This window comes from Mobula hypostoma, chromosome 28, assembly GCF_963921235.1.
Source record: "Mobula hypostoma chromosome 28, sMobHyp1.1, whole genome shotgun sequence".
NCBI classification, from domain to species: domain Eukaryota; kingdom Metazoa; phylum Chordata; class Chondrichthyes; order Myliobatiformes; family Myliobatidae; genus Mobula; species Mobula hypostoma.
Genome location: NC_086124.1, coordinates 3,734,599 through 3,751,879, shown reverse-complemented (window position 1 = coordinate 3,751,879; position 17,281 = coordinate 3,734,599). Strand labels below are relative to the sequence as shown.

At 43.4% G+C, this 17,281-nt stretch overlaps 1 protein-coding gene across 1 annotated transcript in view; it reads right to left on the bottom strand.

Moving 5' to 3' along the window:
* The window catches only part of wasf2 (WASP family member 2), a 72,774-nt gene that overhangs the window by 25,983 nt on the left and 29,510 nt on the right, over positions 1-17,281 (bottom strand). Inside the window, exon 2 of the mRNA XM_063034827.1 lies at positions 13,165-13,330. Within this exon, the coding sequence (XP_062890897.1) occupies positions 13,165-13,297 (133 nt within the window). The 5' untranslated portion in view covers positions 13,298-13,330. The remainder of the gene's footprint in view (positions 1-13,164; positions 13,331-17,281) is intronic.

Here is a 17,281-nt window from a genome sequence, read left to right as displayed (position 1 = left end):
TGTTGTGAAATTTGTTGTGATGCAGCAGTACATAATAAAAAATAGAAATCTGTATGAATAACAAACCAAAACCACTCAAGACTAAACACAGGGGTTGACACTGTATGACACACTATCCACAAAAGTGAAGCTTCAAGTCAAAGAAAGTACATTCGATCCTTTATTAAGAAACCAGCAAAGATGAACAATCTTGAAAAGATTAAAAAATTTATGAAACTCAAACTAGCGATGTAATGACATAAGTGGTCTAAATGATAATATTAGTAGTCTTAGCGTACTTATTGAGTATTTAAGCTTTCTCTAGCAATTAAAATAAATCATTCCAGTTGCCTCTCTGGATCTACCTAGACTAAACTGACACAAGACAAAGTGTGAATATGTAATGATACTCTTCGCTTCTACCACGCCCCATATCGTGACATAATAAACGCGCAACACAAAATACAATAGACAGCAATGAGATAAGTGGCTCCTAAAATGTTAAAAAAGTTAAGTAAGTCATGCAAAAAAGAAAAAATTGTTTCAAGCAACAACATTCCAGATTCAAGTTTATCTGGCATGCGTACATCGTTACGCATAGTGAAACACACTAACAACCAACACACCGAGGGACTTGCTGGGGGCAGACAGCAAGTGTTGCCACATATCTTGGCACTAAACTAGCATGCCCACAATGTTCACTCACTCCAAACACAGACAGGATGCAAAAACAGAGTAGACAATAGGATTATGTCTGATCCACATCTCAATATCATATCTAAGGAACAATTTTCATCACAGGCAGGTACGGCACAACGCTTTACCATACTGGTGACCCGGGTTCAATTCCTGCCACTGTCTGTAAGGGGTTTGTAGGTCCTCCCCGTGACTGTGTAGGTTTTCTCCGCGTGCTCCAGTTTCCTCCTGCAGTCCAATGACCTACCATTTGGTAGGTTACTTCGTCACTGAAAAATTGTACCATGATTAGGTGAGGATTAAATCCCGGGATTGCTGGGCAATACAGAAGGGCCTGAAGAAACTATTCTGCGCTGCATCTCAATCTATAAATAAATAAATAACCCCCCTCACCATTGAGAGGTTGTGCCATTTGACGGCAGCGTAGGAGCCAAGTATCTGTTTTTTTTAAATTTCATGTTGTGTGTTTACAATGTTTATTATGGGTAGCTAGTCACATGGGTAAAAATTAAACTAACTGAGGAAGCTTTAGCAAGTAGAATTGTAAGTGCTCGAAAGGAATATGAGACCATTGTGACACAGAGTGAAGATTTAATACCATTAATTAGAAGTTTTAGGCAAGCAAAAACTAAGTGGCTCGCAAGTGCAGTCTCATTCTAAAGATTTAAATTCTTTGTGAAGCTGTTGCTATGCAACATAATGTGTTGTCTTTAATTCATCTCTCAGAACAAGGTAAGCAAACAGAAAGCTTTGCAAATATTGAGGTTCTTATTAATACAGTCACAGCAGAGGCTGAACAATGAATGAAACAAACATGCAACGTCGAAGGTCATTTTGCTGAAGTAAGTGAAAATATTTATCAAATTCCAGGGCATGCTTTGACTACGTATAAAGCTGATGATTTACAGGATGATGCACACTCAGATGACAGTGCATCTAATGTGCGAGAAGCAAGTTCTATTGCGAGCAGAGTGTCTCATGTCCCTGATTCCTCCTCAGCATGCATTAGAATAGAGGCTGATTTAGCTCAGTTATTCGTAAGGCAACAAACGTTGCAGGATAAACATGCATTGGAAGAACAAGCGGAGCATTTACGAAGAAAGATAGAGCAACTCAAGTTGCAGGAAGAAATCACAGCCAAGATGGCCAAAGCAAAAGCAAAAGCAAAAGCACAAAGCTTCAGGAGCTGTGGGTGCCAACGGTGCCCCAGCAGGACAGTTCTATGGTGCGAGTTCCTATCTTGACATGGCACAGAGAAAATCCAACATACTCGATGTCAACACGGATACTTGTTCAAATGTCTATGAGTCTCGAGTTAGAACCGCAAGGGGTGGTTCAGCGTGTTCTCTCTCAACCTGCACCAAGGAGGTACTCTGAACCCATGTCATATCTACCAGCACATGGTGCTTCTGGGGACATTAATTTACAGTATGGTAACCCTCGTGTTTCAGAAGATAGAAGTCTAAATAGTGCGCTGGAGGCCACAAAGGCGCAAAAGAAAATAGAAACTTTAGTCATGCAATAACAACGCTTAAAAGAGATTCAAATCTTCAATGGCGATCCATTGCACTATCATGCATTTATGAGGACTTTCAAGAATAGCGTTGAAGGCAAGACTATGGAGACCGCCTCTATTTCTTCAAACAGTTCATTACAGGTCACCCTAAAGAGCTTGTCAAAAATTGCCAGCAAGCCAACCCAGAGCAAAGATATCTGAAGGCCAAAGCTTTGCTACAGGAACATTTTGGTAATGAACAGAAAATTGCCTCCGTCTACATGCAAAAGACTTTCTCAGCAGACTATTAAATCTGAAGATGAAAGGGCTCTTCAAGACTACAGACTTTTTCTGAGAGGCTGTTGTAATGCAATGGAAGATGTTCGGTATATACAAGAGCTGGACTATATCGATTGCTGTAAAGAAGTTGCCTTATATGCTTAGGGATAAATGGAGATGTGCTGCCTTTGAACTAGTTGATAATCATCAAGAAACAAGTGAGGATTTCTACACACCCAATATATGGAAATATATGAGATACTACATCACCTGCAGAAAGCAAAGGTATGAGTAAAACTAAGTCACAGATTTGTTCTAAGGCTAAAGTGACCTGCTGGAGGTATATAAGATGAGAGGAATTGACCGTGTGGATAGCCAGAGGCCTTTTTCCTCAGGGCTGAAATGGCTGACACGAGGGGGCATAGTCTTAAAGTGCTTGGAAGCAGATACAGGTGAGGGAAGAATGTCAGGGGCAAGTTTTTCGCACCGTGAATGGTGGCTACGTGGAATGCACTGCCAACGACAGTGCTACAGGCGGATACAATAGGGTCTTTTAAGAGACTTTTAGATAGTACACAGAGTTCAGAAAAATCGAGGGCTATGCAGTAGGGGAATTCTTAGATAGGTACACAGAGTTCAGAAAAATCAAGGGCTATGCAGTAGGGGAATTCTAGGCAGTTTCTAGAGTAGGTTACATGGTCAGCACAACATTGTGGGCTCAAGGGCCTGTAATGTGCTGTAGATTCCAATGTTCTATGTAAACAGCTTTGCTACTACTGTGAAAAGTAAAGCTAAAACTGAGCCTGCATCTAACAAAAGGGAAATGGTCTCGTCATTCAAAAGGCTTTGTCCTGTGTGGGTGAACATACATTGGATTCATGCTCTCAGCTGGAGAAAAAGGTTGATAATGAGAAGATTGCATTCCTAAAAGAAAATGGTTAGGGGGTCTGCTTTGGCTGTTTATGTACATCAGCAAGGATTGCAGGAAGCGTCTTTCATGCAAGGTATGTAGTGGCAAGCAACCCAGCATGCTTCATATTCACTCTGATGAAAAAGGTGTCCATTCAAAACAAGCTGTGAAAGAATCAAACACAGTAGCAAGTAATGCCCCGGTATCTAATGGCCTTTCAGGAGCTGGCAATCATGATTGTAAACTTCCTATAATTCTAGTTCAGGTGAAGTCTAAGAAGAGTAACAAGACAGTGGTTTCCTATGTTTTCCTAGATCAAGGGAGTACAGCAGTGTTCTGCACACTGAGCCATGAACAAGCTCAACGTGACAGAAAAAAACACGCACATCATATTATGCACCATGGGTCAAGAGAAGGTTTGAGTAGCTACATTGTTTTCAGGATTCAAAGTGGCTGGCTTAGATAGTGAAAACTATTGTGAAATGCCTAAACTCTATATATGGGAAAATATGCATGACCATAAAGGGATTATTCCTCGTCAGAGGGATCTGCAGGATTGGTCTCACCTGAAGCATATTTATTTGCCATGAATGAGCTGCTGATAGGGACACATGTACCAAAGGCATTGGAGCCATTGCAAGTGATTTGCAGTATTAAAGTTGGACCCTATGCAATCAGAACAACGTTGGGTTCGACTGTTAATGGACCATTCAAAGGAGACCAAGGTGACAGAGGAGACTATGCTCAGTCAGAGCCGACAGTTAACAGGATTTCAGTTTTAAACTTGGATGAGCTTTGACAGCGGCAATTCAAGACAGATTCCCCTGAATGCAGTCAGGAGGAACAACCTGGTTTGTTAAGAGAAGATCACAAGTTCATGGAGTTGGAAGCAAGTTCTGCAAAGCTGGTGGATGGTCACTACCAAATTAGTTTACTTCCGAGAAAGGAAGGATGGATGCTAACACGCTTACTAACAGGAAGATTGCTGAGCAGCCTGCTCTGAATCTAAGGAAGGTTCAAGAAGGATGTGTCACTTCACGCTGACTACACAACTTTCATGAAGGATGTCATCTCCAAAGGTTATGCGAGAGAGTGCCAGCAGAGGATCTGAAATGCAGCGACGGGAAAGTGTGATATTTCAAATCACAGTGTTTTATCACCCCAGAAAAGGGAAACTTCCGTGTTTGACTGTGGAGTGACTTTTCAGGGAACATCACTTAATGCTCACTTGTTACAGGGGCCAGATCTTACTATTTCATTGACTGGAGTCATAAAAGAACCAGTAGTGACTATGGCAGACATTGAATCACTGTTTCATCAGGTTAAGATAGACCTATTCAGGTTTCTTTGGTGGCCTGATGATGGCCTGGTGGACCTTAGAATGGTGATACAGTTCTGTGCAGCAACTTCAGCAGCGAGTTGCACCAATTTCGCTCTTAGGAAAAGCACAGATGACAATGAAGAACAATTTAGTCGCGAGATGGTGGATAAGATTTTACATTGCTTCTATGTTGATGGCTGCCTGGTGTCAGTGTCCTCTGAGGAAGAAGCGTGACATGTTCACCCGTGCACAGTGCTTTAATCTTCAGAAAATCTAGAGGAGCTTCACTGAAGTCAAGTTTCCATTCCTTGTATGGAGCTCATTGCTGCTATGACAGCTAGCTGTATGGACACACTGTGGAAGAAAGAGTTGCACATGCAGACTCACGACTCAGTTTTGGACTGATAGTACTTCTGTGCTGAAATATATCAAGAATGAAACTTCCAGGTTACGAATTTTCTTCACTAACAGAGTTTCAGAAGTTCATTAGGTCTCACAGGTATGTCAATGAAGGTATGTGAATACTTCAAGCAACCTAGCAGATGTGGCCACTGATTGAAGGTGAAGATTTTTCTGAAGAGAAAGACTTGGGTGTCAGGACCTCAGTATCTTTTTCAGCCTGAAAGCGAATGGCCTGTGAATCCTGATTATTCTGAAGAACTTCTGCTAGATGATGCAGAAGTCAAGGAAATTGCTACAATGAATGTCATGCAGATTGAAGAGGAGTTGGGCGCAGCAACACGTATAATCCATTACTTCTCATCTTGGATACATTTGAGGAAGAGTGACCTGGATGCTTAGATTTAAGACTCTGCTCTTATTTCTTAATCAGAAGAGGAAGCAACTGAATAATGTTTACTCTTGAATGAAGAACAAGGGTATTCTTTGGGGAGAGAGATGAAGGCCAAAGGTCAGATTGGCTGAGATTGTCTCTCAATGGAGGAGCTCAGAAATGCTCAGAGATTGTAGTTTTTTTGTCGTCAAAGAAAGATTTCAAGATGACTTATCAAGTTTGCAAAAGAGAAAAATTGTGTAAAGGAAGTCATTTTTAACTTAGTTCAGTACTTGCAAATGTTATCTTGAGGTTGGTGGAAAGCTTAGTAGAATGGCCATGCCTGAAGAGTCTAAACATCCTGTTATACTGGCAAAGGATCATCATCTCTCTGATCTCATTCTGAGGCACGTACATCAAGAAGTGGGACATGGTGGCCGTAACCACACGTTACCCAGGTTGCGACAAAAATATCGGATTCCCTCTGCTAGTACAGCTATAAGAATCCTGTACAAGTGCGTTGCTTGCCGACGGTTACACACAGCTCCAGGATGTCGGCACATGGTGGATCTACCTCTGCGAAGGGTCTCCCCAGATGAATCTCCGTTCACACGGGTGGGAGTGGACTACTTTGGAGCAGACGGAGTACAGTGAAGAGGTATTGGGTCATATTTGCTTGTCTAGCTATACGAGCTGTTCATATTGAAGTGGCATCTTCTCTGGATACAGATTCCTTTGTTATTGCACTTTGACGCTTTACAGCAGGACGACAACAGGTTCATGAACTGTGCTCTGGTAGTGTGACAAACTTTGTTGGAGCTGAGTGCAAGTTGAGAGAAGCTATTGAGGAGTGGAATCATTCACAAATCAATGACATACTTCTTCAAAAATTAAGTGGATTTTTAATCCCCTGCCTGGTTCACACCTTGGAGGTGCATGGGAGAGATGGATCAGGTCCATAAAAGCGGCCAGTGAAGAAGTGGAGCTTTGAGGCTTTGACTCCAGAGATTCTGGCAGATTTGGCAGTTGGTCTGTGCAATCAAGATTTGAATAGATCAGCAGAAAGCCGTTGATTAGACAATCAAGATTTGAATAGCTCAGACTCAGCGGAAAGCAGCTGATTGGGCAATCGAGGTCAGGTGACCAAGCATTTTGAAAAACTCAAACAAATAAATAGAGAGATAGCTCAAGTGAAGTGGCCAGTGAGTGAGCGGGCCAGTGAAGGAGTGGAGCTTTGAGGCTTTGACTCAAGAGGCTTCAACGAGAAGAGGCGGAGGACAAGCTTGCTCGCAGTTAGTCTTTACAATGCCTCCTGAGACGGTGATGTGCCTCTCATGTGAGATGTGGCAGTCTTGGGGGAATGCCCCTCTCCCACAGAGTCACATCTGCCAGAAGTGCAAACGGCTGGGCGATCTGGAAGACCGTGTAAGGAATCTGGAGCAGCAGCTGGGTGACCTTCCACTCATAAGGGAGAATGAGGCAGTCATAGATGAGAGCTACAAGGAGGTAGTCATACCTGGGCTGTCGGAAGCAGGTCGTTGGGTGACAGTCAGAGGGGGGAAAGCGAAGGTGAGCAGGCAGGTAGTGCAGAGCACCCCTGTAGCCATTCCCCTGAATAATAAGTTTACCGTCCTAGATACTGTTGGTGGGGACGACCGACCAGGTGTGAGCCACGGTGGCAGGGCCTCCGGCACTAAGTCTGACTTGGTGGTGCAGAAGGGTGGGACGGAGAAGAGGAGAGCTGTCGTCATTGGAGACTCTATAGTCAGGGGAGCAGACAGGAGATTTTGTGGATGTGAGAAGGACACCCGCATGGTTTGTTGCCTCCCGGGTGCCAGGGTCCGGGATGTCTCTGACCGGGTGCACAACATCCTGGTACGAGAGGGAAAGCAACCAGAAGTCGTGATACATGTTGGGACCAACGACATTGGAAGGAAGAGGGATGAGGTCCTAAAGTGTGAGTTTCGGGAACTAGGCAGAAGGCTGAAGAACAGGACCTTAAGGGTGGCATTCTCAGGGTTGCTGCCAGTGCTACGTGACAGTGATGGTAAGAATTGAAGGAGATGGCAGTTGAATGCGTGGCTGAGGAGTTGGTGCAGGGAGCAGGGTTTTAGATTTTTGGATCACTGGGATCTCTTCTGGGGAAGGTGAGATCTGTACAGATTGGATAGGTTGCACCTGAACTCGAGGGGGAGCAATATCCTTGCAGGTAGGTTTGCTAGCATGGTTCGGGAGGGTTTAAACTAATTTGCGAGGGGGATGGGACCCAGAGTGATAGAGCAGTGAAAGAAGTGCATGGAGTAAAGCCAGATCTAACATATAGAGAGGCTTTGAGGAAAGAGAAGCAGAATAAATGGTGTAAAGACAATTTAAGGTAGAAGGGCTGAAATGTGTGTACCTCAATGCAAGAAGCATCAGGAACAAAGGTGATGAACTGAAAGTCGATACATACATGGAATTATGATGTAGTGGCTATTACAGAGACTTGGCTGGCACCAGGGCAGGAATGGATTTTCAATATTCCTGGATTTCAGTGCTTTAAAAGGGATAGAGAGGGCAGAAAAAGGGGAGGAGGGGTGGCATTACTGGTCAGGGATACTATTACAGTTACAGAAAGGATGGGTAATGTAGCAGGATCCTCTTTTGAGTCAGTATGGGTGGAAGTCAGGAACAGGAAGAGAGCAGTTAATCTATTGGGGGTATTCTATATCAGCAGAGATACAGAAGAACAGATTGGGAGGCAGATTCTGGAAAGGTGCAAAAATAACAGGGTTATCATCATGGGTGACTTTAACTTCCCTAATATTGATTGGCACCTGATTAGTTCCAAGGGTTTAAATGGGGCAGAGTTTAAGTGTGTCCAGGACGGATTCCTGTCACAGTATGTGGACAGGCCAACTAGGGGGATTGCCATACTAGATCTAGTACTAGGTAATGAACTGGGTCAGGTCACAGATCTCTCAGTGGGTGAGCATCTGGGAGACAGTGACCATCGCTCCCTGGCCTTTAGCATTATCATGGAAAAGGACAGAATCAGAGAGGACAGGAAAATTTTTAATTGGGGAAGGGCAAATTATGAGGCTATAAGGCTAGAACTTGCAGGTGTGAATTGGGATGATGTTTTTGCAGGGAAATGTACTATGGACATGTGGTCGAAGTTTGGATGTTAGGGATGAATTTGTCCTGGTGAGGAAGAGAAAGAATGGTAGGGTGAAGGAACCATGGGTGACAAGTGAGGTGGAAAATCTAGTCAGGTGGAAGAAGGCAGCCATACATGAGGTTTAGGAAGCAAGAATCAGATGGGTCTATTGAGGAATATAAGGGAAGAAAGAAAGGAGCTTAAGAAGGGGCCGAGAAGAGCAAGAAGGGGGCATGAGAAGGCCTTGGCGAGTAGGGTAAAGGAAAACCCCAAAGCATTCTTCAATTACGTTAAGAAAAAAAAGATGACAGGAGTGAAGGTAGAACTGATTAGAGATAAAGGTGGGCAGATGTGCCTGGAGGCTGTGGAAGTGAGCAAGGTCCTCAATGAATACTTCTCTTCCATATTCACCAATGAGAGGGAACTTGATGATGATGAGGACAATATGAGTGAGGTTGATGTTCTGGAGCATGTTGATATTAAGGGAGAGGTGGTGTGGGGAGTTGTTAAAATACATTAGAATGTATAAGACCACGGGGCCTGATGGAATATTCCCCAGGCTGCTCCACGAGGCGAGGGAAGAGATTGCTGAGCCTCTGGCTAGGATCTTTATGTCCTCGTTGTCCACAGGAATGGTACCGGAGGATTGGAGGGAGGCGAATGTTGTCCCCTTGTTCAAAAAAGGTAGTAGGGATAGTCCGGGTAATTATAGACCAGTGAGCCTTACATCAGTGGTGGGAAAGCTGTTGGAAAAGATTCTTAGAGAGGATCTGTGGGCATTTAGAGAGTCATGGTCTGATCAGGGACAGTCAGCATGGCTTTGTGAAGGGCAGATCGTGTCTAACAAGCCTGATAGAGTTCTTTGAGGAGATGACCAGGCATATAGATGAGGGTAATGCAGTGGTTGTGAACTATATGGATTTTAGTAAGGCATTTGACAAGGTTCCACACGGTAGGCTAATTCAGAAAGTCAGAAGGCATGGGATCCAGGGAAGATTGGCCAGGTGGATTCAGAATTGGCTTGCCTGCAGAAGGCAGAGGGTCGTGGTGGAGGGAGTACATTCAGATTGGAGGATTGTGACTAGTGGTGTCCCACAAGGATCTAGATAATGTAGAGGATTGTCGAAGATTGCAGAAAGACATTGATAGGATGCAGAAGTGGGCTGAGAAGTGGCAGATGGAGTTCAACCCGGAGAAGTGTGAGGTGGTACACTTTGGAAGGACAAACTCCAAGGCAGAGTACAAAGTAAATGGCAGGATACTTGGTAGTGTGGAGGAGCAGAGGGATCTGGGGGTACATGTCCACAGATTCCTGCAAGTTGCTTCACAGGTGGATAGGGTAGTTAAGAAAGCTTGTGGGGTGTTAGCTTTCATAAGTCGAGGGATAAAGTTTAAGTCGCGATGTAATGATGCAGCTCTATAAAACTCTGGTTAGGCCACACTTGGAGTACTGTGTCCAGTTCTGGTTGCCTCACTTTAGGAAGGATGTGGAAGCATTGGAAAGGGTACAGAGGAGATTTACCAGAATGCTGCCTGGTTTAGAGAGTATGCATTATGATCAGAGATTAAGGGAGCTAGGGCTTTACTCTTTGGAGAGAAGGAGGATGAGAGGAGACATGATAGAGGTGAACAAGGTAATAAGAGGAATAGATAGAGTGGATAGCCAGCGCCTCTTCCCCAGGGCACCACTACTCAATACAAGAGGACATGGCTTTAAGGTAAGGGGTGGGAAGTTCAAGGGGGATATTAGAGGAAGGGTTTTTACTCAGAGAGTGGTTGGTGCGTGGAATACACTGCTTGAGTCAGTGGTGAAGGCAGAAACACTAGTGAAGTTTAAGAGACTACTAGACAGGTATATGGAGGAATTTAAGGTGGGGGCTTATATGGAAGGCAGGGTTTGAGGGTCAGCACAACATTGTGGGCTGAAGGGCCTGTACTGTGCTGTACTATTCTATGTTCTATAAGGAAGGTTCTCATCTCCATCATGAAGGTGCAGAATCTTGGTGAAGAGGATCTCCGCACAGTTCTTTGTGAAGTAGAGGCTATTATCAATGGTCGTCTAATTGCTAAAGAATCATCGGATCCCAATGGAATCCTACCGGAGGAAATATTGTATCATTTCTTAATGCATGCATTACTAAATGACAATAAAAGAGGACTACGTGTCTTCGTAATCTAATCTAATTTAGAAGCATTAACACCCAATTATCTGTTGCTTCTGAAGACCCCACCATCCTTACCCTCAAGGAAAGTTTCGAAAACAAACTTTCAAACTTGCTTTGGAAATGGTGGGTCAAGGAATTATTTACTCCAGCTACAGGAATGTCAGAAATGGTCAAGCATTAAACACAATTTTCTTCCAGGAGATATTGTACTTCTAGTTGATGACACAACGCCTTGAAACTCATGGATCATGGGAAGAATCATTCAAATTTTTTCACACAGAAAAGGATTTGTGTGGCAGGTACGCATCAAGACCAAGACCAGCTATCTGGATTGGCCTATAACCAAGATCTGTCTTCTACAGGAGTCAGAGGTTTGAGGAGCCACAGCTCTATAAGCTTCAAGCTTCTGTCTTGTCAGAGTGGCGGTAAAGATCACTCTGTACAGGGCTAAGTGCTGGTAACCTTTGGCCAAGATGAGCGTTGCACGACTTGTCTGGAAGAAGAGAAAGAAGAGAAAGGATGTTTGTGTGAATGTTAAGATTTCATGTCTCCTCTGTTTTAGGTAGTAAAGGAAAGGTACATTGCATCCAGAGTTTCTCCGGTTAGTGGATGATTTCCCTCCTCGCCTCTCTGATGTAGTGGGGAACCACGTACGAGGCAAGTTACAGCAGTGGTTTGCCTTGCCTTCTGCCAGTTGAGTTTCTAAAGAGATCACCAGCACATAACCCAGCATGGATGGAAAGCGTGCAGGGGAGCCGGCTAGATTCGAACTTGGGTCCTTTTGTCCCGAAGTCCGACACGACACCACCTGTAGTTGTAATTATTATAGTACAATAATTAGGGGGCTGGGATGCAAGAGCCACATATCTGTGTTTTTTTTTAAAAATCGGCATTGAATTTCGTGTTGTACGTTTATTATGGTAGTCATATGGGTGACAGTAATGGTAAAAGTGAAAAGTTTAGTTATATTAATGCTTTGCTTTTAGAATTTTAGTCTAGAGTGAGTTAGAGACCACCGGGAATTACATCTTCTTTGTTGACACTTAATTTCACTAGTTCTAGTTCCAGGCACCAGAGCGAATTGAAGCGATTGAACCAGACGATTGTATGTTAATTTAGGCGCAGGGCCAGAGTGAAAAGGTCAGGGTGTCGGGGCCCTGAAGTGAGGGATGGGCCTGTTCACCTCACCGCTCTGCAACGTTTACTCGGCTCTGCGCTGAACTATGGATCTCTACTCTGTGGACTTCAGTTCAGAATGCTAGTTGTTTGTGGTAATTGTTTGCATGATTTGCTTTTCTCCCCCTCTCTGCACAGTGGCTGTTCGACGGTCTGTTTTCATAGATTCTTTTGGGTATCTTTGTTTTGAAGCCACCTGCTAGGAGATGAATCTCAAGGTTGTATAACACATACATGCCTCAATAGTAGATGTACTTTGAACATGAGTTTAAATTGCTTCAAGATTGCTTGTTCTTCTACTAGTTTAATAAAGGATCAAATACATTTCTTCAACTTTAAACATTATTATTGGATTGGATCAGAAGGTGCGTCATAAGGGATAATTTCCTATGCTTGGTTTCTAACAGTGATGTTCCTTTGTTTGAGTAGCTACTACAAGGTGGTGTCCATTAGTAAGGAGATAGAGGCCCGAAGACCCACACTCAGCGATTCAAGAACAACTTCTTCCCCTCTGTCATTCATTTACTGAATGGTCCATAAACCCATTGGCACCAGCGTGTTATACCTTTTGTTTTCATTATTCATTTCAGAATCAGAGTTGGGTTCATAGGAGAGGGTTCAAAGGAGGTTCATGAAAATGATTCCGGGATTGAAAGGCTTATCATATAAGGAGCATTTGATGGCTCTGGGCCTGTACTCATTGGAATTCAGAAGAATGGGGGGAATCTTATTGAAACCTACTGAATGTTGAAGGCCGTGATGGAGTGGACGTGGAGAGGATGTTTCCTATGGTGGGGTAGCCTAAGATCAGAGCACACAGCCTCAGAATAGAGGCCATTTAGAAAGGATGAGGAGGAATTTCTTTAGCCAGAGATTGGAGTATCTGTGAAATTATTGCCACATGTGGCTATGGAGGTTAAGTCACTGGGTACATTTAAGGCAAAGGTTGATAGAATCTTGATTAGTCAGGGCATGAAGGGATATGGGGAGAAGGCAGGAGATTGGGGCTGAGGGGGAAATGGATCAGCCATGATGAGATGCAGAACAGACTCAATGGGCCAAATGGCCTAATTCTGCTCCTATATCTCAGTCTTATTCATGCATTATTTCTACATTTGTGCACTATTTTGTAATGCAACATCAAGTCCTGAATAGCAACTTCTGCAGACTCCACCAGCGGGCAAAAACAAACTGCTTTCAAAATGCAAGAATTTGAAACAGACGTGACTTACTCAAGCTGCCAAGTTGCCTGATGACATTTGAAAGTGTGATGTTTGTTACACATTCCAGTTCACTCAAAACGTTACTGGGCAAAGGCTGGCGACACAAGTGTCTTGGTTCAATGTTCCTTGTCACTAAAGGCATGATCGACGTTCAGGTGCTCATCAAGATACAGATCTGGAAATGCAAATAATAATTTGACATTAATAATAGTTTTTTTTAGGAGAGTACAATAATAGTATGACAACTTCAACCTTTTTTTTTAAACAGCAGAATCATTGGATGAAGTGTTATCAATCTGAAGCTGGTTCCTTCTGCACTAATGCTGTTTTACCTTGAGTATGTCTAGAATCTTAATTTCTGATAACTGCATTTTTTTTTGAAACATAGAACACTGAAGGATACAGCCATTTGGTCCACAATGTTGTGCTGAATCCGCTAAAAAGCAAATCAAAAACATCCAAATACTAGTTCCTCCTACCTACACAATGTCCACATCACTCCTTCTTCCTCACATCCATGTGCCAATCCAAACATCTCTTAAAAGCCTCTAATGTATTTGCTTTTACCACCAACTGGGTAAAAAACTTACCCCTCACATCCCCTTTGAACCCACCCCCTCTCGCCTTCAATGAATGCCCTCTGGAATTTTTACCTTGGGAAACAAATACTGTGTCCACGCTATGCCTCTCACAATCTTGCAAACATCCATCAGATCTGCCCTCAACCTCCGACACTTCAGATTAAACAACCCAAGTTTATCCAGCCTATCACAGCATATGTCCTCTCAACCAGGCAGCATCGTGGTAAACCTTTTAGGCACCCTCTCCAAAGCCCCAACATCCTTCCTATAGTGGGACGACTAGAACTGTACACTATACTCCAGATGGGGCCAAACAGGAATTCTATAAAGTTGCAACACAACCTCCTGATTGTTGAACTCAATGCTTTGACTGATAAAAACAAGCATTCCATAAGCCTTCTTAATCACCCTATCAACCTGTGTAGCCACTTTCAAAGAGCTAAGAACTTGGATCCCAAGATCTCTCTGCCCAGCAACACTGTTAAGGACCTCGCCCTGTACCGTCTCCCTGCATTTGCCCCACCAAGATGCAACACCTCACATTTATCTTGGTTAAACTCCATCCACCAATTCTCAGCTCATATCTGCAATTTGGGAGAGTTTTCTTAAAACAATCTTTCGGCTAAAACAACTTATAAATCCAAAAATACTCCACCCTTACTCATTCTAAGTGCATCCCACAAAAGAGCTGTTCTGGTAAAAACCAAGTTTACATTATAAATTCCAGAAGTTTTCTTCCTTCTTGTGCAAGTAACTGCCATTTTGCATTTGTGGCTTCAAATCACATGGAAACCAAAAGGAAAGGGAATGGGAAATACTTCCAAACATTAATTTGAACTGTGTAGACCTGAAGCAGGAATGAAATGTTCTCAATTGGCCACAAAAAGAGCTTCCACTTTTTAAAAATCATCAACTGAACCAATATTTATTTTTATTTATTTAGAACGGGCCCTTCTGGCCCAACGAGCTGCACCACCCAGTAACCCACCAATTTAACCCTAGCCTAACCACAAGGCAATTTATGACAGCCAATTAATCTAACTGGTATGTCTTTGGATTGTCTGAGGAAACCAGAGCACCCAGAGGAAACCCACGCACTCACAGGAAGGACGCTTAAACTTAGAAAATTGTGCATGTGCTCAGTGAACTCAAGGCTTTTGAGGATCGGCAGCCGGTAGGAGCAGGGCTTCAGGCAGGGGTTTTCATCAACACCGGTGCCTGCAGCGTAACTGAGGGATAATTGCGGAACTCCGGAAACACCGTGGCCCTGCAAACCCAGGTCAGTCCCAGTCCTTTCCCTCAGCCCCACGATCCGTACCTAGCCCCCGGGGAGCTTTTGGCTGACGAAAGGCGGCGCTGGTACCATTTCTGCGGCGCGTGCACAACAATGGTGCCGTGACAAATACGCAGGTCTCTCGCTCGTGGAGTTTTCAGGGTATAGAGGCAGCCATGATACTTCCAGCGCTTTCCTCGCCAATCCATAGCGAGTGCTTGGAAGTGCAGGTGGAGGGAATGGGAGTGGATGGATCTCTCAGACACTGATGAGCACCAGCTCAGGTTAGGAACTAGGAACAAAAATATAAGAGGACGATAGAACTGAACTCCAACGTCCCGAGCTGCAATAGCATCTCGCTAACTGCTACACTACCTTGGCACCCCTAATAAATTCAGTACTTTAGAAGCTATGGCTGTTCAGTTCATCTTTTTCTAAACAGAGGAATACCCACTTGTCATTAAATTCGATACAGGCTTAACAAAAAAAAGGCAATGAAGATGACTTGCTCATGCATTTACTCTAATATGTTACATTAGAATGAGATACTGTTAAAATGATTACCAGAATGCACCATAAGAATTCCAAATACTTCAGACATGAATTTGGATATCGCAGGAGCCGCACATTTATATTCTGCATCACATGATGACACAGAATACACCAATAAATCTCAGTTCATATAAGATATGTACCTAATATTCTGACCTCTGTACCAAGTTGAATATTTCAAACGTTATTTAAGATCTCCGATACCTTGAGCCAGGGCTGTCTGATTGCTACAGGTGGCAGGGCCCGCACTCGACAGCGAGGAACAAGCAGAGGTTTGACCGATTTAAGCACTGGGCTGAATTGGAAAGGTCGGGTTCGGGCTGAATTGAGGTGGTGGGTCCAGGGCCCAAGAGAACATCACAGTGGCAGGGCGCAGGTCCAAGAGCAAAGAACGACCCAAAGTTTGGCCAATTTCAGCACCGTGCCAGATGGAAAAGGTCAGGCTGTCTGGGCCAGAGAGAAGGGTGGACGGGCCAGTGCTCAGCTCGCTGATCTGTGAGGTTTACTCACTTTGTGCTGAACTGAGCTTGTCCTGCAACTAATGGGGTCCGGGATCAGTTGCAGTAATAATCGACACTGTGGCTGTGGACTCACTTTGTGAACTTCAGTTCTGAATGTTATTTGCTTACTTTTATTGTTTGCATGATTTGTTTTTTTTCCCTGCACACTGGGCATTTGATTTCTTTAAAATGGGTTCTGTTGGGGTTTGTCTTGCGGCTGCCTGTAAGGAGATGAACCTCAACATTGTACGTAGTACATATACTTCGATAATAAATGTACTTTCGACTTTTAAATCTGATGTGTCTTCCCATGAACCAAGGACATCATAAAGAGTGAATAGCTGAAACTCAGGGAAAAAAGAGTTTAATAATCTGTACATGTAGGCATAACTGTAGAAAGAAAGCCATGAACGGTCCTCACTCGAATGCTTGCCTTCTAAATAAAACTCAATTTACAGTAAAGCCATTGGTACATAAATAGCTGAGGTTATGCCTCAAATAATGAGGATGTCCAAACACATCAGCGTTTACTCAATTCCCACAGGAGCTATCTGTCAGGAAAATACGATTTCAAGATGATTATTCTTTAAAAAGATAGGGGTAAATTGAGAAAGTTATATTTTTTGACAAACAAATGATGAAAAAAATTTAACAATCAACGCACAAAGATCTGATAGAACTTGAGATAATTTGACTCAAGATGCAGCACACGAAGCATTAAAGTGAGTACTGATGAGTTCACTGATACAAGAGCTAATCTTGCAAACTTTATTTCTGTACGGTGTGCATAGACAATGGAAGTGTTCAGACCATTGACCCAGCACGTTTTAGCAAGACGTCTCACATACTTGTGCTCTGAAGCATTGGATTAATAACGCCCAGATTGCCAACATCTTACTCAGTGCAATGAAGAGAGATTTCCTATCGGAAGCACTGCAGTCCTTCTTGCACTTCACTTTGGAAACAGCTGTGGCAAATTTGCAAAGACTGTCAAAGTTTGTCTGACACATCCACAAATTGTATTCGCTCCAACGTGTACTGGCAACTATCCACCACCCCACTTCTTTATAGTTATCGTATCATTCCCCATGCATGTGGCAACCTGCTCCCACCCCTCACCATCTTCACCCAAGTTTACTGTCTTACGAATAATTTTATCAATTAGAATTTACGGGGGAAATATATGATAGACTGAAGACAACATGAGCATATCAAAGTTC